We start from the raw sequence: 19,796 nt of genomic DNA on the forward strand, positions 1-19,796 counted from the left end.
GTCCCCCCACCTTCCCGAAGTGTCCCCTCCCCAGCACGGCAATCAGTCTGAAGTCCTGGAGGCAGAGAGGCGCCTTCTTCTGTTTACTGCGGAGAGACACAAACTCACATGAGACCTGCACGACACACGTGCTATTCCATGTACTCGGTTTGATTGACATCCAGTTACAATGACATCGTTGACATCCAGTAAACCATAGGTTTGGGACGTAAAAGACTCGTTTCACTGGTATTGGCTACTGTCGCGCGTGCGTGGGTGGGTGTGTGCGCACCTCTGAGAGGGGGTTCGGGCGGGGCGGTCGGGGGTGAGGTCTGGGGGGGAGAAGGGCTCAATGACGGGCAACGGATCCTGCGAGAGGACAGAAGGAGGAACAAAAGAAAGAAAAAAAAAAAAAAAAAACGGACAAAATGCAAGGAGAGGAAGCAAAGCCAGGGATGAGAGAGAGAGAGACAGAGAGCAAGAGAAAGAGAGAGAGAGAGATATTAAAGGGTTGTATAAAACGGTACATTTTCCTCTTTTGCGTACCAATTAAGACAGGAAACAGCCCCATCTGTTGATGAAGAACACATACATCTAGTCTTTCTCCCGCAATTATGGTAACGATGTAAACTACAGTGTTAGACGACATTAGCCTGGGGAGACACTGCACATCCAGATTGATAACGTTTTAGCGAAGCCAAGACAAACAAGGTATATTCTAGAACTATTTCAAATCTATTAAAAGTGTATTTTTCTCTCTCTCTTTCTCTCTCTCTCTCTCACCGGAGTGTTTGTGTCCGAGTCTTTTTTGTAATCAGGCTTAAACGGAGAATCGTCGAGACTCATCTTCTCCACTGAGATCTCCCTGGAACATGTGCACATGCACCCACACACATACACAAAAAGGGTAGTTTAGACAGGAGGTTAAAGGAAAAAAAACGGCATGCTTTGATTGGTCCTTAACATTGGGCTGCATGACAGGAGGGGCTGTTTCATTGTGTGTGTATTACCCAGTACTGAGGCTGTGTGTGTGTGTGTATTACCCAGTACTGAGGCTGTGTGTGTGTGTGTGTGTGTGTGTGTGTGTGTGTGTGTGTGAGTGTGTGTGTGTATTACCCAGTACTGAGGCTGTGTGTGTGTGACTGTGTATGTGTGTATTACCCAGTACTGAGGCTGTGTGTGTGTGTGTGTGTGTGAGTGTGTGTGTGTATTACCCAGTACTGAGGCTGTGTGTGTGTGACTGTGTATGTGTGTATTACCCAGTACTGAGGCTGTGTGTGTGTGTGTGAGTGAGTGTGTGTATTACCCAGTTCTGAGGCTGTGTGAGTGAGTGTGTGTGTGTATTACCCAGCACTGAGGCCGTGAGTGTGTGCGTTGGGGCTGTAGGTGCCCGTGTTGTTCACAGTGGGGATGGCGTTCCTCAGCAGACGCACCCAGGTCCCGATGTCCACATTCATCTGACGGGCTCTCAGGAAGGCCTTGCCTACAACACACACACACACACACACACACACACGATACAGGCCATTCATAACTGAACGCAACATACTGCAACCTTGAAATGCGTGGGTGGGGAGAGGACGGGGGAGCACAGAACGACCCATCCTACGAGCCACCACCAGGGGGTGCTAGGGTCAACAGTAACAGCAGCACCATGTGGATGATGCAGTGCAGACAGCCCTGCTCTGAGAGGGAGGATATCCAACTGGACCAGGATGAAGACGGGGCACCCCAGCCCCCCAGGGCCCCAGCACCCCAGCCCCCAACACCCCAGCCACCAGCACTCAGAGCTGGGCTGTTCCAGACGTAAACATGCCTGCTTCTCTCTCTGGTTCTCACCTTGCTGCTTGGAGAACACCTTCTTCTGTCTCTGCAGGCGAGGGACTCGCTCTATGACCGGGTTGAAGAATGTAACCTGACGGAGGACGGGGGGGCAGTACACACACAAACACACACGTCAAACACACACACACACCTCACTGGCCCATGTGTCAGTAGGGGAGTGAGGTAGCGATAGTGTGAGAGGGTTCTAAGTGCCTGAGGTGTGAGGACAGTATCCACACACACGTATATGTGTTGATGCCTGTATTTGTGTATGTGTGTGTGTATAGGTGTGTGTGCGTGTATAGGTGTGTGTGTATAGGTGTGTGTGTGTGTATAGGTGTGTGTGTATAGGTGTGTGTGTGTATAGGTGTGTGTGTGTGTGCGTACCTCGGCCAGCAGCAGGCCCTGGGGTTCCAGTTCCAGCTGGATTCGGTGTTTCTGGTTATCCAGAAAGTCCTCCAGCTTGAGATACTTCAGGGCACACAGGGAGCGGTAGTCCTTCCAGTACACGGCGATCTCCATCTCTCTGAACTGGAACACACACACACACACACGCACAGTTCAAGGCTCTGACTCAAGAGTGTGAGCAGGGATGGGGGGGGGGGGGGGGGGGGGGATGTGTGGGCTGGGTGTCTCAGTAAGGGGGAATTATGGAGCTGGCTGCTTTGCTTGCAAACGGTGTATACATTTGTGTTTTATGTAGATGCAGGGAAACTGTGAGAGTTGTGTATTAGTGTACATATATGGGGACTGTGTGTTGGTGTGTGCGTGTTGCACTCACCCTCTCCAGCTCCACAGTGAAGGTCTGGTCCCAAGCTTGTTCCCCCACAGTCCTCCAGGCTGTCTGACCCACCACTGTGTTATCCAGCTTCAGCACTGCACTCACCTCCGCTGCACACACACACACACACACACACACATCAGTTAAGTTTATAAAAATAAAAAATGGGGGGAGGGGAAATGAACACGCACACACTCACACAGTATTGCTTCAACAGAGAAATCCCACAGTCACCCCCCCTCCCACACAGTAACCCCCCCTCCCACACAGTAACCCCCCCTCCCACACAGTAACCCCCCCTCCCACACAGTAACCCCCCCCTCCTTCACAGTCACCCCCCCTCCCCCACAGTAACCCCCCCTCCCATACAGTCACCCCCCCCCCCACACACAGTAACCCCCCCCTCACTGGAGTGCTCGTCCGGCTTGCAGGGCGTCTTCCCGCTCACGCTGCCGCTGCGTCCGTACAGGCCCTTGCCGCTGCGCATGAAGGAGCGGCCGTCCCCGGGGCTGTGGCAGGGCAGCACCACGGGCTGGGCCCGGCTCCGCCCTGGGACCACCTCCAGCACCCCCACACAGCCCAGCAGCTGCACCTGGAGGGTCCCTGGGGGGGTGGTAGAGAGAGAGAGGGAGGGAGAGAGAGAGGGAGGGGAGAGAGAGAGGGAGGGGGAGAGAGAGGGAGGGGGAGAGAGAGAGGGAGAGGGAGGGGGAGAGAGAGGTGGCATCAAATTCATGTCAAGCAAATGATTATCACCATGTATTCTTTCCCGACATGCCTGCCGTGCTGTTTGGGAACCTGTCATCCTAACACAAGAAAGTTAGCGACCACGCAAACCGGCGTCGACCCGGCCGGAACCAACCGCTTTATCGCGAGCGACGCTCGCTCCCCACAAAACCCGCCTCTTTCCGCCACAAAAAGCCCTTCAACTGGACTAACGGAGGAAGTATGAAAGCGTTTCCAGGAGCTCTCACCGGTGAGCGGGGAGGGCTTGCTGAGGGTGCTGTACTGGTTATGCAGGTAGGGGGCGCCGTGGCGGGAGCTGAAGGCGGGGGAGGAGGCCAGCACCAGCTCCTCCTTGATGACGCAGGCCTTGGGGTGGTCCTCGGGCAGCTCGGCCAGGCGCTGGTCCAGGGAGTCCCGGAGCAGGTCCAGACGCTGGGACGCCTCGCTCAGACGGCACTGGGCCTGAGGGGAGGGGGGGGGGGGGGAGAGAGAGGGGGGGGGGGGGGGCAGGGTGGGAGATGGAGAGAGAGGGGGGGGGGAGGGAGAGAGAGGGGGGGGGGAAGAGAGAGAGGGGGGGAAAGAGAGAGGGGGGGAGGGGGGTCAGGACCAGTATGTTGGTGTGTGTGAGTGTGTGTGTGTGTGTGTGTGTACAGCCCTACTTTTCATGCACACCAACCCTGACACTTTCACATTATGACACTCCACTTGGTGTGGGGGGGAGGGGGGATCGTTCGCTTGTAGGGGAGAGTTTGTGTGTAAAGTTTGTGTGTAAAGTGTGTGTGTGTGTGTCAGACCTCGGAGAGGGCCTTCTTGTCCTGGACCTTGCTGGCCCCCAGCAGGCGGAGGACGTTCTTGGCCCCCTCGGCCACGGCGTGCTCCACCCTGTAGTGGTGCCTCAGCTCCTCGATACGCAGCTCCACCCCACACAGGTCATGGTTACCTGGGGGGGGGGGGGGGGAGTGAACAGGTTAGGAGATGTCGAGACAGAAAGCGAGAGAGGTCGAGGGAGAGAGAAAGACAGAGAAGTGGGAGTGAACAGGTTTCAAAGGGGAAAAAGGAAAGCGAAAGAGGTCGAAAAATAGACAGATGGAGAGAGAGGTAGAGACAGATATAGAGGGAGAGAGCGAGAGAGAGGTACAGAGATAAGGAAGCATGGAGGGGGCGGTAAACGTTGATGAACACAGATAAGGCACTGGTGCAGAGCCTTCACACATACCCTGGTTACCTACACAGAGCGCAGTGAGGGAGAAGAGAAAGAGAGGGAAAAAGGGATATAGATGGCAGAGAGTAAAAAAAAAAAGACAAAAAGAAAAGTGTAATCTGTCCATCTGAGGATATCTGGTCAGTTGGTCTGGCGAGGGGGGGGGGGGGGGATCCTATTACAAGGACTCATGTACACCAGTCTAGGACGGACTTCAGAAAAGAGAGACAGTTAAGGACATGGTAGCAGAGAACAGGGAGTGTGTGTGTGTGTGTGTGTGACAGAGACACCAAATGTACGTGTGAGAGAGTGTGTGTGTGTGTGTGTGTGTGTGTGTGTAGGGGGTGGGTGGGTGGTAAGGGTAGTGATGTGGTTGAGTGCTTCCACCTCCTAATAAGGCCTTGGGCCGGGAGCCAGGGGCCCTGAAGAGTGACCTTACTGGGGGTGTGGTGGTGGGGTAGTGTCTACAGTATATACAATGCGTGTGTGTGTGTGCATGTGTGTGCATGTGTGTGCATGTGTGTGCGTGCATGTGCACTTTTCCAACAGAGATTGACATCAGCATGGTATAGCAGGGCCATTTAGGATGAAAGCCTCCAACACCGTTAAGTACATTACCCCCCGTAATACATTTGCAAACACTCAGGTCTTACAGACAGGATTGCGTGTTTAAGCGGCGCTTCCCCTTTAGAAAAAAAAAAAAAAAGGATTTCTAGAGAAATAATCCTGTGGAACAGCCATTAGTGTCTTACGCCAACGACGAGAAGAAAATACAACCTAATTCCACAGAGAATCTTTCCAAATCCCCCCCCATCCCTCTCCCCCCCCTCCCTCTCTACCCTCCCCTCGATCCTCCCTCTCTTCCAGGCCACGGCGGTCGCTCTCCTGACCTCCACCCATCGCCCTCGTTCCGGGCAGGCTCCATTAGCTCCCTCCCACCACACCGACGGGCCATAAAAGCCGCGTTAAAGGTTCACCTGCCTGGCTACTGAGCTGCATCGACCGCTCGCTGGCATCACACTGGAGCATAGCTTATCCAGACTGTGTGTGTGTGTGTGTGTGTGTGTGTGTGGGGGGGGGGGTGTAAATCGGTGAGTGACTTATAAAGGGAGGGAGAAGGAGAGTGTTGTACTTGAGTGGCAAGGGAGGAGGGTGTGTAAGTATGACGGGGGTTTTATGAGTGTGTGCAAGCTCACTTTTTGCACTTTTGTATGTTGGCTCTGTGTGCGCACGCTCCCCCCCCCCCCTCTGTGTCAGAGCAGAGGGCTCGGCACAGAGCGGAGACAGGAAGCTGGTGAACCTTGCCTGCCTTGCTCACTTGGTGTAGAAATAGAGAAAGAAGGAGAGAGAAAGAGAGAGAGAGAGGAAGAGAGAGAGAGAGAGAGATAGAGAGAGAGACAGACAGACAGACAGACAGACAGAGAGAGAGACAGACAGACTGACAGACAGAGGGGGAGGGAGGGAGAGAGAGAGAGAGAGAGAGAGAGAGAGAGAGAGAGAGAGAGAGAGAGAGAGAGAGAGAGAGAGAGAGAGAGAGAGAGAGAGAGAGAGAGAGAGAGAGAGAGAGAGAGAGAGAGAGAGAGAGAGAGGGAGAGAGAGAGAGAGAGAGAGAGAGAGAGAGAGAGAGAGAGAGAGAGAGAGAGAGAGAGAGAGAGAGAGAGAGAGAGAGAGAGAGAGAGAGAGAGAGAGAGAGAGAGAGAGAGAGAGAGAGAGAGAGAGAGAGAGAGAGAGAGAGAGAGAGAGAGACAAAGTGAGACTAAAAGAGGGCGAGATTACAGAAGGCCAGAGGTGACAAATAGTGATCCGTTTTACAATGGTTAACCTTATCTTCAGTCTGGGCCGAGCAATAGAAGTGCATGTGGCTACACGGCGGGAGAGAGAGAAGGAGAAAAAAGAGAGGGAGAAAGAGTCAAGGAAGAGACGCCCGAGGCTTAAAGGAGTGGTGAAACGGGTTCATGTCCTTTTCACTGAGGGTCCAGGGGAAGTGACCTGAACTTGCATTCTGAAGACGGACTCGTCAGAAAAGCTGATCTGACATAAAAGGCCAACCCTCCAGCCAGACTGGGTTTCAGTCACTAAGCCATCCATGTAGTCAGTCATACAAGTAGCAGGTTTACCAGTCAGCCAGTTAGACTGTATAGCCAACCAAGCAGTCAGCCCAACCGCTAGTCAACCGGTAAGCCAGTCAACCAGCCAACCAATGAAGCAGTCAGTCAGCCAACCAATGAAGCAGTCAGTCAGGCAGTCCGCCTACCCTGAGTGTCTTCAGTGTGCTCCGTTGCCTGCACGGCCTTGCGTATCTGCATGCGGATGATGTCGATCTTGGTCTTGCTGTCCTGCAGCATCTGCTGAGCTGTCTGCAGCATCTTCTTATCCTGAGATTGGAGGGGAGGAACACATGAACAGGAAATGACGTGGGGCGGGAGGGGGAGGTCATGTGACAGGAAGCAGGAAGTCGACCGAGATGAAGGCAGAGACAACGAAACAGGGCCGTGAGTGGGCGGTTGTTATACTGTCAGGTTGTTGTGTCTTTAGTGGGTTTGTGTGTCTGTGTTTGTATCTGGGTGTCCGTACAGGGCTAAACGGCACACCATAATTACCAGGAAAGCTCATTCAGCTTGTGTGCATTTGTGGATGGAGTTGAGCACTTTCATCAGCAGATGGTGTGTGTGTGTGTGTCTGCATGTGTGTGTGTCTGGGAGTGCGTTCATGCGTGTGCCAAACGGTGTGTGTAAATGTGTGAGCAGCGACACCAGGGTGGGTGAGGGGGGTAGTGTGTGTGTGTGTGTGTCACCGCTTCGTACCTTGGTGGAGCCGTTGGCGTAGATGGGGATCATGTTCTCGGCGCCCTGTTTGACCTTGAGCTCAATGTTGAGCTGGCGTTCCAGGGCGGCGATGCGGTCTGACGACCTGCTCTCCGCCCCCGGGGACTGGGGCGGGTCATCTGGGGGGGGGGGGGGGGGGGTTAAAGGTCAAACACGGAATAGGTCACGACTGAAAACACCTCAAAGGGGACTATATGATCAGGTGTAACGTCACGGCTAGACATCCATAGGGTGGTGATGAGCGACAGGACCAGCGGTGGGGGGGGGTCTTGGTCCTACCTTTGCTGGTCTCGTCCCCTCCCTTGACCACGATGTGGGCGTCCAGCTCCTGCAGTTGAGCGTGGAGGTCTTCCAGCCGGCGGTTGGAGCTGCGCAACTGACTGTCGACCTGAGCAGGAACATGGGGAGAGACAGGCGAGAGAGGTCTGAATCAATTATTCAGTCCCCTCATTCCGGAACTTTCTTTGCCTGTGAGAGTACGCAGGGGGGGGGGGGGCGAGCCCAGGGCTGCTGCTTTTTTTTATGCACCCCTTTTTGTTGAATGATAATGATGGCATGGCCATGGCCTTGGCACTCTCCTTGTATCGCCAGTTCCATCGACCCATCCATTCAATCTTTTATCCATGCATCATCAATTTTAGTCATCTGTCTGTTTATCCATTAATCTGTCCACTTGTTTTGCCCTCCCTCCCTCGCTCCCTCCCTCCCTCACCTGCTGGGCGTTCCTCTTGTCGGTGGTGGCCCTCCTCAGGTTATCGGCCCCCTCCTTGATCTTCAGCTCCTTCCTGATCTCCCTGCGGATCCTCTCCCTCTGCTCGTCCAGACGCTGCTGCACGCTGCTGTCGGAGAAGTCCGAGCTCTGGTCCAGGCCCAGCTGCTCCAGGACCGACAGCCCGCCCGGGTCGCTCTGGGGAGGGGAGGAAGAAGGAGGAGGAGGGAGGGGTGAAGGTGATCGTGGAGAAGGGGGCAGGGAGAGGGGAAGGAGATGGGGGGGGAAAGTAAAGACAAAAAGGAGGGGGGGAGGAAGACATGGGTTGGAGGAGAGGGAGTTTGGACAAGAAGTTGAGGGAGGGGGGAAAGGAGGTTGAAGGCGGTGAGGAAGGGTAGGGTGTGGTATGAGGGTTCAAGGAACGAGAATGGAGGGGAACAGAAGGGTGACGCAACAAACAGGAGAGTCGAGGGGGGAATAGGGGTGGTGGAAGGAGGGGAAAGGAAGGAAATAACAGGAGAGAGAGGGAAAGGGAGAGAGAAGAAAGATAAGAACAAGGGGAGGAAAACATTAGCCAGCCTTACAAACTTCCTCTTAAATGTACGTTTAAAGCAATGGACAACATGCAAAGGCAATGGGAAAAAATTGAAAAAAAAAAAACAGCAATAACTAATCTTGCAAACCAATCACTCAAGTCAACTTGTCATGCACACACCACAGCAGTCACAACAAGAAGCCTAAAGAGACATTCAGGGAAAACAGAGAGCCTGGAGAGCCAGCTAGCCTCGCAATCAGGAAACCAGCTGGACAGAGAGTGAATCACTCCTCAGAAATCACAGTACCTCCCCCGAAAAGAAGTTACAGAAACAAAAAAGCTTTTCGACCAAACAAAACCAAAAGACACCAACGGCATTACCTCCGAGCTATCCCCGTCGCCTAGCGACCCATCGCCGTGCCAGCACATGGTCCGGCGGAACCGCAAAAGTTACCGACTAAAAAAAAAACCTCGAAAGTGAAAACCTCCTGCCTCAAGCCACTCTAGAAGTAACACCAAGGAGGGGAGAGGAACAGAGACCGAGAGAGAGAGACGGCAAAGAGAGTACAGGAGCATTAGGAACCTCCTCTCTCAGAGGATATCCGTCCTAACACCAGTTCTGGCCCTTCCCGTTTCCTGGCTGGGTCTGGTGTCACTAGGGGGGGGGGCTTCAGTGTTCTGGCCCTGCATCCTTTCTTCTTCCCGTCATCCACGTTCTGGCACGGGCTTGATATGTCAGAGCTGTGTAGTAGTCGAACTCTGAACAGAGCCAAGAAATAAGGATGGGATGGAGCCTGCATTGTGACCTAGGACCTCCTAATGAGCAGCGAGTGCATTAGCCGCTAAAAGGTAATCGCTAACGTCCCCAACAGGAGGAAGGGGGGAGGGGGAGGGTATGAGCTGAGCTGAGGCATAACAGCGAGAATCCATCCTGGCCCGGACTGTCAGCTCACATTACAGGAAAAAGGAAGGTGGAGGCTAACCGCTAAAGCTAGCGCCAGCTGATAGGGAGGGGGGCGGGCTAACGCTAGCAACTGCCTCTGTGGCTTGTGCTTCTCAGGGCTCTAGGACCCTGGAGGAGGCGGCGCGCCCGCCACACAGACGAGCGAGTGGGAGGTGGAGAGAGGTCTTCCAGCGGCCTCGGCCTGAATTAAAGATGACAAAGTTCACAGCCGTCTCTCACAGAGGCATGGAAGCAAGCTTGCGATTCCCTCGCTCTGCAGACTGGTGCACTGAGGGCCTCGCTCTGCAGCCTGCACCAGGCGGTAGACGGGTGCCAAAGTGAGTTTGCAGAAGTTTCGGAAGGAGCCCGCTTTGTTGTGTTTTACCACATGAAGCAGGTCTGCAGGCAGCCTGACTGGTAGAGCTGTTGCTAACGTTGTTGTCTTTGGTGAGGCTGTGATGTGTTTTTTATTTTTTGAAGCAGAAATAATCTTGTCCTCGGGATAGTAAGGCCATGGCTGGAGTCCCACCAAGGTAGGTCATTGTAAGTCTTGAGGCCATCTACAACTAAACTACGATAGCAAAAAAATACAGTTAGATGCCATCAACACTGACCTGTACTTAGTGCTGTCTTATGTAAAAATGTATTGACCAATGGACAACGGCTGTTTGGCATTCCACACGGCTAGCTACCTAAAGCTAACAGAGTTTCAGGGTCCTGAGAGGTAATGAGTGGCTAATTCAATACATGGCAACGCCATTAGCGAATGCTAACAGAGGCTAACTCAATAAGACACTGGGGGGAGAGCCCGGGGGGGGCGGGCACTGGGAGGGGAGGAAGTGGTAGTAGGAGTGCATTAGGATGTCATCCACTCTGATGGCCATCAGCCCGCTCAATCTTTCTGCTCCCAGATAACGATTTGGACAAAGATACAGTTGACACTCAGGCAGGGAAACTAAGGTACTACACACTATACCATGAGGTAGTACACACTACACCATGAGGTACTACACAATATACCATGAGGTTGTACACACTATACCATGAGGTAGTACACACTATACCATTATTATAACCTTTATTTAACCAGGAGAGACCCATTGAGATTAAGAATCTCTTTTTCAAGGGAGACCTGGCCAAGATAGCCAGCAGCATACATATAAATATAGTTACAAAAATACAAAAGGAGACAAAATATAGGAGTTAGTGTCGTAGCAAGGTACATTAAAAACACTTACATTTAAACCACAAGGTACTACACACTATAACATGAGGTACTACACACTATACCATGAGGTACTACACACTATACCATGAGGTGCTACACACTATACCATGAGGTACTACACACTATACCATGAAGTACTACACACTATACCATGAGGTACTACACACTATACCATGAGTTAATACACACTATACCATGAGTTAATACACACTATACCATGAGGTACTACACACTATACCATGAGTTAATACACACTATACCATGAGGTACTACACACTATACCATGAGTTAATACACACTATACCATGAGGTACTACACACTATACCATGAGTTAATACACACTATACCATGAGGTACTACACACTATACCATGAGGTGCTACACACTATACCATGAGGTACTACACACTATACCATGAGGTACTACACACTATAACATGAGGTACTACACACTATCCACAGAGTGCATAGTAGTCCGCCAGAACACACATACACACAATTGTACCACACGCACACAATGATTTCAAGATCCAATATTTACACGCAGGACACACCTATACACAAACACCTACACAGGAACGCAGTCCCATTGCCTGCTAGGCTGACTTTAGCTCTGTGACGTTAAAGCGCTTCCCTGGGATGGGTGTAGACATGAAGCACACCCCATGGCGAGGCTCTTGTTGTTACAAAGGGCGTGCGATGTGTACTTCTGCCTCGTCCCTCTCTACTGTGCGACGTGTCTCCTGTCAGGACGTGGTCATACGGATCCCAAAAACCTCGGTGAAGCGCTGACGTTCTCTCCATTATGTCACCGGGAGTCGGCCATCTTGGGTGGACCGTCGGAGCTACCCCACAACCGCTCATCGGAGGAAAAAAGACGTTTCTCACACTGCGATGGAGGGGACAGTGCCCTCCCCCTCCCGCCCCTGACGCACTTCAATATTGTGCAGACTTGTTGTCTGACGCAAAGCTTTGTCCCTAACAAGACTGTGGTGTGTGTGTGTTATTTATGGCCTTTTGGAGTGTGTTTAGTGTCTTAGGGGAGAGTATGTTCTTACACAGCTCAAAACAGGGGCCCCTTGTGAGGTAAACACAGCTTCGAGCGGCCCACACTCCCACTTCCTGGCAGACACGGTGTGTAAACACACATTCCCTCCCCTGTGCTGTCTTAGGACTGCATGGGGCAGGCTACAATGCATATGCAAACACACACACACACACACACACATTTACACACAACCACGCACTTACACGCACACCCAACACACTGTGTTTGTCATCAGCGGTGAGCAAGGCTTGAGTGTGCACAAAACCTCTTTAATGGACCTGTGATGCAACTTTGATGTAGCCCAACCAGTCCTTTGAACAACCACACACACCACTTACTGTGTTTATTTACAAGGAACAGACTCCTGCAGGGCATTACATTTATGACACGCAGTTTGGATGACAGGAGACAGGAAAAAGGGAGGGAGAAAAAAAAAACTAGTGGAAAGAGCGGGTCGCCCCCACGGCTACGAAAGCAGCCCAGGAGAGAGAGAGAGAGAGAGAAAGAGATAACACCTGCAGCTTTCCGAACCCTGTCTCTCAGTCTCTCTATCCCAGCAGTATTGATGGAGGGAGGAAAATTGAGCGGAAATGGAGGGAGAGAGCCAGCACGTCAGACGAGCCCCAAGGTAAGAGAGCGATTACCAAGAGCCTGCAGAACAGAAACACCGGCACGATTGCGCTCTGCAGCAACAGAACTGAAGAGAGCGGGGAAGGAGACCCAGAAAAGGCGGTTGGACGAGGCTGAGGGGGGGGGGGGGGAGTGCAGAACGGACACAAAGAAGCACCATGAAGGGACAGGCAGGAAGAAACGGAACAGAAAGGCAGGATGATGCAGAGCTCAATCTGTGACATGGCCAACGGGACAAAGAGGAGACGAGAGAGAGAGCGGCAGAGAGAGAGCGGCAGAGAGAGAGAGAGAGAGAGCGGCAGAGAGAGAGAGAGAGAGGGGGGGGGGGGGAGAGGGGAGGCAGTGATTGTAGATAAATGCCATTCAGACAGAAAAAGTGGAGGGAGGTAGAAGGCAATTTTGCAAACGCCCAAACTAAAAACAGCCACAGGAGGCGAGCAACAGACACTCACACACACACACACACAGTGGCACAACACACTACCAACCCACCATGTCAAGTTGACCCTTTCCTCCCAGCAGGCCACCTCAAGACCCTCCCTCCCTCCCTCCCTCCCTCCCTCCCTCCCTCCCTCCCTCCCTCCCTCCCTCCCTCCCTCCCTCCCTCCCTCCCTCCCTCCCTCCCTCCCTCCCTCCCTCCCTCCCTCCCTCCCTCCCTCCCTCCCTCCCTCCCTCCCTCCCTCCCTCCCTCCCTCCCTCCCTCCCTCCCTCCAGCACTGCCTTATCTCAGGCTGTTAGGAGCCACAGCCAACTGTCCTCACAACGCCAAGAGAGAAGAGGAACTACAGGGGGGACTGGAGGGAGAAGAAAGAGAGAAGCGAGCAAAAGGCGGAAGGGAGGATAAACAGAGAGAGAGCGTGTGTGACAAAGAGAGAGCCAGAGAGAGATAGAGGCAGAGTTCACCGCTCCCCGATGTGTGTGTGTTTGTGTGTGGGGTTATATTTGGTTATGCAAAACCTGCATGGATCTACTTCTGAACACAGCGACACACGGTTTGTCTTCCCGAATTGCGCTGACAACATGGACGACATGTATTACACAGATGTGTGCGTGTGCATATGAATGGAAACATACACACATACATGCTAACACCCCTAAACTCTACCTACCCCGCCCACCACCCAACACTCCAGTGAACCCACCCAGGAACTATCCGTCAACAACAGGAGGGACGAGGGGAGATGTTCAGAGGGGGCGTGAGAGGACACAGAACAGAGGACAGGAGAGAGGGAGGGAGGGAGGGGGGTGAGAATGAAGGGATGACAGGGGTGGGATGAGGAGGGGGGGCAAGAAGAGAGAACAGAAAAGCCCTGTTTGGGAACCGGCGTGAGAAAGAGAGGAGAAGCAGAGAGAACATGGAAAGGTGGAAGAGAAGGAGGACGGGGGGGGGGGGGGGGGAAGAGAGAGACAGAGAGAGAAATAAAAAGGAGGAATGTTTGAAGGACAAACATTCCCAGGTGGGAATGTAAACAGAGGCTAGTCTGGCTGAAGTGGCTCATATCTGGGAGCAGTGAACCATCGCCTTCCCTCAGCTTACCCCTGCCGTGTCATATACAGGGAGGGAGAGAGTCATAGAGAGAGAGTCAGAGAGAGAGTGTCAGAGAGAGAGAGGTCAGAGAGAGAGAGAAAGAGAGAGAGAGAGAGTCAGAGAGAGAGAGTCAGAGAGAGAGAGAGAGAGAGAGAGAGAGAGAGAGAGAGAGAGGTGGCATGTGGGGGATGGGTGTGGTGTGGGGAGATGGACAGATGGAGGAAAAACAACCCAGCCAAGGTCCCTACTGGTCCCTTCCCTAGAGCTGACTATGGGAGCTGTAAGGGAGAAAAGGTTCACACACACACACACACACACACACACACACACACACACACACACACCCTTCAGGCCAGCAGCATGGCTGCCTTGTCAGCAGGGGGAGGTCCCTCTAGGCATCCGCCTGTCTGTCAATCACCGTCCCCTCCCATGCTGAGTCAAGGAGTGGGCCAGGCACCTGTCAATCAAACAACCAATGGGCAGGACAAACACAAATCGCTTTTTCGATCCAATCCCTGTGATACCTTCCTGTCTGATTAAAAGTGTGTGTTACCTACATTGTAGGTTTAGTAGGTGTGGTTTAGGCACTGGTCGAGGACAGACAGTGTTGCATCACACAGTGCTATAGAGGCTTGCACACAAGGAAACGGATGATTCTAGATCAGGGGCTCGTAGAACAAATCGCCCTTTCAAAAGAAGTCTGAAGTTAAGAATTCCTAACCTCAAACCATATTTCCCGTCCACAAGTCTGCAGTGTGCCGCGTCGGTCAGTGAGTCTAAAATGCTAAACACACACACACAAACACACACGTACTGAAGTCCCCATCCAAACAAGGGGAGGATGAGATGAACACCTCTTTCATGTTGCCGGCTTCACAAGTGCCAGCAAACAAACGGTCTCTGTGGAAACTGTCGAATTCCACTGCCATAAAATCCCTTTCAATGCAGTAAATCCCTTCAAGTTTTTTTCCTTAACGAAGGCGACCTTTTAAAGGATTCCGTGCGACACCCCTTAAGCACCTCAGCTAAGGAGAAATGAACCCTTACATGGCGTACTTAAGGGGGAAACGTATGGGGATTTGTGGAACAGGGTCCAGGCCTTGGAGTGCCTTAGCATGCTACGCTATCTACCAACACACTCTGCTGAAGCTCTAAGCTTAGACACCTGTGAGGACTGAACTCACAGCACAGGACAAGGCGTGTGTTTGTGTGTTGCTAAACCCAGCTAGTGCAGCCTGCAGAGGTGTGACACAATCGGAGCGCTCACACCCCAGTTACCCCACATGCTCATTAGGCTGGATTAACACCCGTACGTGTGTGTGTGTGTGTGGATGTTTGTACCCAACCCTCACACAAACACACATCGGGTGAAGGGTAGCCATAATTATGCCGAACACTAGCAACACAAATTTTTGTGTCCTTTTGCTCTACAGGACCAAAAGTGTGTGTGTGTGTAGTCAACAGAAAACACAGATACCCAACTCCTCTGTTCAGACAATAAGATATTATTACCCACACAGGCCTCACGCCTTCTCTCTCACACACACTCACAAACACACACACACAAGATGGCAAGAGGATGTGTCAGTCTGCAAGTAGCCCATGTTTGTTAGTGTGTTTTGGTGTGCTGTGCACATGCACGTGTGCATGTGTCTGAATGTGGGTGAAGGTCTGTCGTGTGTGTGTGTGTGACATCCAGAAGCCCTGTGTCTAATGCAGGTTTAATGGTGCGATGGCTGTGTGGCTGGCGCTATAAATAGCCCCTGTGATCGGACTGTTAAGTCAGCCAGGGTCAACGACAGGATCTGTGGATCCATGTCCCAAACTTCACAAACAAGCAAACCACAATGTATGCCTACTGCTGAGTCCATAGTAAGATGAACAATCAGTGTGTGTGTGTGTGTGTGTGTTTGTGTGTGTGTGTGAGAGAACTCAGGCAGGGAAGCCGCATGTCTGTGAGCCTGTGTGTGTGTGTTCATGTCACAAAGTAGACTGGGGGTTTCAATGTTTACCGGTGCTTTCAAATCGCAACGACGAGTTGCGACAAAGGTGAGGCCTTACACACGTAGGCAGAGAACTGGACTGGGTAACAGGACTGAATCCTGCAGGAGGCCCAGGTAGGGTGTGTGTTTAGTGGTGTGTGTGTGTGTGTGTGTGTGCACCCTCCCTAAACCCATGAGTCATATCGAGAAACATCTGGAGGCATTCCTGGGATGACAGCAAGTCATCTGGGCCCTGACGTGCACACACACACACACACACACACACACACACACACACTGGAACAGGGACTAGGTAGACGTACTGCTGCTGGAACCAAAGCACTGAATGACTGTATTGTATCTGACTGCCACTGCAACTGGATATGTTATGGTTGCCATGTGAAAGTGGAGGGTTACTGGGAGGCTCCGTCGGATGTTATCCAGCTCTCTCTCCTGACAGGCCGGGGGTGATTTCTCTCCACCTCCCCTTGCTCTCTTGCTGACTCTCTGAGCTGACTGAGGGAAAAGAACAACTGCTAAGAATGAGAGAGAGAGAGAGAGAGAGAGAGAGAGAGAGAGAGAGTGAGAGAGAGAGAGAGCGACACAACACCCTCCCCCCCACAAGGCCTGCTGTGAGAAATCCAAGGGAACCTCTGGAAAAAAGGATGAAGGGAAAGAGACAGAGAGAGAGAGACAGAGAGAGAGAGACAGAGAGAGAGACATAGAGAGAGAGAGAGACAGAGAGACAGAGAGAGAGAGAGAGAGAGAGAGAGAGAGAGAGAGAGAGAGAGAGACAGAGAGAGAGAGACAGAGAGAGAGAGAGAGAGAGAGAGAGAGAGAGAGAGAGAGAGAGAGAGACGGATAGTGAAAGAGACACAGACAGAGAGAGACAGAAAGAGAGAGACAGACAGTGAAAGAGAGAGGGACAGACAGTGCCAGGGGCAGAGACGGATAAAAGAGCACGTGAGAGCGTCGGCTAAACCACCCCATCTGCCAAAAAGAGAGATTGCACGATAGAGAAAGACAGAGAGGCTGAAGGGAAGCCGCGCAAGTGATACACCCCCCACCCGACTGCCCCCCGCCCCCCTCTTAACGAAACCTCGCAGGCAAGAGAAGAAAAGAACGGTTGACACAGCCAACAAAGCAGAGAGACAAAAAAAAAAAAAAAAACGACTGGTGGATGGACAGACGGAGGAAGAGAGACAAATGCCGACAGACACAAATAGAAAGAGAGAGAGCGAGAAAACTCCTGAACTTTTGCCTGGTCCTCTGGTTCTCTTTCCCCAGTCCGGCTGTCATGTTGCCTGCAAGGGAGCTGTGAGAGGCAGGGCCCTGGAACAAGAGGCTTCACAGCAGTAACCCTACACCCTGACACCACTCACCTCGCCACTGACAGAGAGGGGGGAGGGAGAGAGGGGGAGGGGCTTTATTCTGGTGAGAAGTAGGCAGTGGGGACAAAGGTAATGAAGAAGAGAGACTGGGAATTCACCTTGTGGAGGAAATAGATATGAGAGAGAACCGTAGAGGTACAGAGAGAAATAGACCGAGAGTCACAGAGTGAAAGAGACGGAGAGAGAGAAAGAGAGAGACAGAGAGAGAGAGAGAGAGAGAGACAGAGAGTGGCATTCTGTAGAGGTGACAGGGAAGTGAACAGTTGATGTAATTCAGTGTGAACAGCTGACTGAACACGCAAGCAAACTGTGATCGAGACTATACTTGCTGGAGTCAACTGGTCAACATGTGACCACTGAGGAATTATCATAGTCCAACTAGCACTGCCGGCAACGTTATCCAACACGCGCTAGAGAAGACATAAATGCATCTGTGAGCCCCAGACAGCCCTAGCGTGCCAATACACAGACAAACACACACACACACAAACGACATAAAGGGCTATGGTTCTGAGGGGATAAGCGCACAACTGTCTGAGATCCGGAGTGTGACATGAGCCAGGGAGAAGGGGAAGAGGGAACGCAGGGTGGGGCGGAGACGGAGGGCTAGCTGCAGTCCGGCCACGTGCGAGTGGCATTTGCCTGGGGTCTTTAGCCGGAGCACCACAAATGGAAAAGTATGAATACCCTCATTGTAGCCAGGTCCGCCCTTGAAGGGTGTGCGTGCGTGTGTGAATGTGTTGCATTTGCATGCACGTACCATTAAAACACAGAGCTTAGACTTGATGTAATAACGTATGAATGGAAGCACATTATCTTAAACCCTATGAACTACGTGTGTGTGTGTGTGCGCGTGTGTGCGCATCTGACAAGAGACGACTTGCACAAGCGAGACACATGCTGTGGATTGCGAGTATAATTGCTGTATTGTGTGTTGGTGTCCCTTTGACTGTCAAGGTGAGGCCCCTCTGTGGCCCAGCTCAGCTTAAGGCTGGCGAGGGCTTACAGTCGACATGTGTTGGAATACACGCACTACATCACCAACAGCTGGAGAGGCCCAGACCAGACCAGACCAGACCAGGCCAGACAGAGGCTTGTTCTAGTTGGGAGGATTCTGGGATATTACCTCGCTCATCCCCTTCCTGCCCTCAACTCGGGATGACATGCCGTGCATGCCACATGGCTTAACCTGAATGACTGTTTGTGTGTGTGTGTGTCTGACACCAAGAGAAAGTATTGAAAGCATGTGTGCCGCAGAAAGTGTGTGCAGGGGTCCCAAGGTCTGAGTTGTGTACGTTGCGGACCTAGCGTGTGTGTGTGTGTGTGTGTGTGTGTGAGAGAGAGGGAATCCTGGTGCTGTGTGTGTGTTAGTGGGGGGATTACCACACTAAGCTATGGCCGGGACTGTCGGAGTGGATTTCACTGGCAGCGGAGAGCAAAGCTGACCAGAGGGCCACACATACCAAGGCCTGGATGGAGGGGTGGAGGGAGGGAGGGATGGATGGATGGATGGATACACTCTGAGAGTAAGAAGGGAGGAGAAAGAAGGAGAGTGACAGGGGCCGAAGAGAAGCCAAGAAAGGCGTTGAGGACGGAGAAATGAGGAAGAGGGGTATGTTCGAATCAGGGGAGGAAAGAGAGAGAATGAGAGAGGGAGGACAGAAAGAGATGCGTTTCCAGCAGAGTAGCTGGCTGTAACGTGGTTCTGCTGAGGCGTGACTAACAGTCAGCCCAGGCTGACAACTGCTGGGAGCCCAAACACTGCCAGGGAACAGCCCGCTCTCACACTGATACCAACATCTGTGTGTGTGTGTGTCTGTGTGTGAGAGACACACACACTAACACACACACACACACACACACACACACACACACACTAACACACACACACCAGGGGAGCCGAGCAGTCAAGACTAAATCACAACAATCTCTTTCTCCATGACATACCAGCGGTTAGAACAGGCAAACGACTCCAAAGCATCTGTCTAAGGAGTTCCCGAACCCACACAAAAAGGACTGAGATCAATAATGACTCATGGAGGGACAACACGTCATGTGACCACTGGCCTCAGGTGTGGTTGCCGGTAGCCAAGACAAGTTCGGCCGGTCTGAGACTTTCTGCTCCTTGGGCGTGCAGAGACAAGTCAACAACCGACGTGGATTGTGTGGTTCTGTATGTTTCTGTTGAAGAGGCTAGGATTTAGGATTCTTGCCTACCCTTACTCAGACTGTTCTGATGGAATACAACATCACATCACTGCTGTGTGTGACTACCACTCCATAGCCTAGGCCTATATATCTTGTTGGAATGTAGCCTGGAGCGTATGGTTGTTGGCTGAGGGAGGAGAAAATAAATGGGTCTGCACTTTGTCACATGGACTAAGTACGTGAGAGGACATCGCCGCGTTTTGGGATTATGTGACTGGCTGGAGGGTTTTTTTTTTTTCAACTCATCAAAATATGATGGAG

General features: G+C 52.2%; 1 protein-coding gene across 2 annotated transcripts in view; it reads right to left on the reverse strand.

Annotated features, from left to right (window-relative positions):
- pkn1a (protein kinase N1a) overlaps positions 1 to 19,796 on the reverse strand; it is a 30,776-nt gene that overhangs the window by 4,704 nt on the left and 6,276 nt on the right. The window contains exons 1-15 of one of the 2 annotated variants that reach the window (XM_084686075.1): positions 8,959 to 9,135; positions 8,046 to 8,240; positions 7,613 to 7,721; positions 7,313 to 7,452; positions 6,763 to 6,883; positions 4,102 to 4,247; positions 3,556 to 3,769; positions 2,993 to 3,187; positions 2,585 to 2,694; positions 2,191 to 2,334; positions 1,819 to 1,894; positions 1,327 to 1,462; positions 763 to 844; positions 272 to 348; positions 11 to 86 (exon numbers count right to left, since the gene is read on the reverse strand). In XM_084686075.1, coding sequence (XP_084542201.1) covers positions 11 to 86; positions 272 to 348; positions 763 to 844; positions 1,327 to 1,462; positions 1,819 to 1,894; positions 2,191 to 2,334; positions 2,585 to 2,694; positions 2,993 to 3,187; positions 3,556 to 3,769; positions 4,102 to 4,247; positions 6,763 to 6,883; positions 7,313 to 7,452; positions 7,613 to 7,721; positions 8,046 to 8,240; positions 8,959 to 9,006 — 1,869 coding nt within the window. In that variant the 5' untranslated portion in view covers positions 9,007 to 9,135. Of the gene's footprint in view, positions 1 to 10; positions 87 to 271; positions 349 to 762; positions 845 to 1,326; positions 1,463 to 1,818; positions 1,895 to 2,190; positions 2,335 to 2,584; positions 2,695 to 2,992; positions 3,188 to 3,555; positions 3,770 to 4,101; positions 4,248 to 6,762; positions 6,884 to 7,312; positions 7,453 to 7,612; positions 7,722 to 8,045; positions 8,241 to 8,958; positions 9,136 to 19,796 lie in introns of those variants that run through there. The other variant, XM_084686076.1, reaches the window with a different exon arrangement.

The sequence above is a fragment of the Hypomesus nipponensis genome, chromosome 21, assembly GCF_054491055.1.
Source record: "Hypomesus nipponensis isolate SF chromosome 21, ASM5449105v1, whole genome shotgun sequence".
Taxonomy (NCBI): Eukaryota; Metazoa; Chordata; class Actinopteri; order Osmeriformes; family Osmeridae; genus Hypomesus; species Hypomesus nipponensis.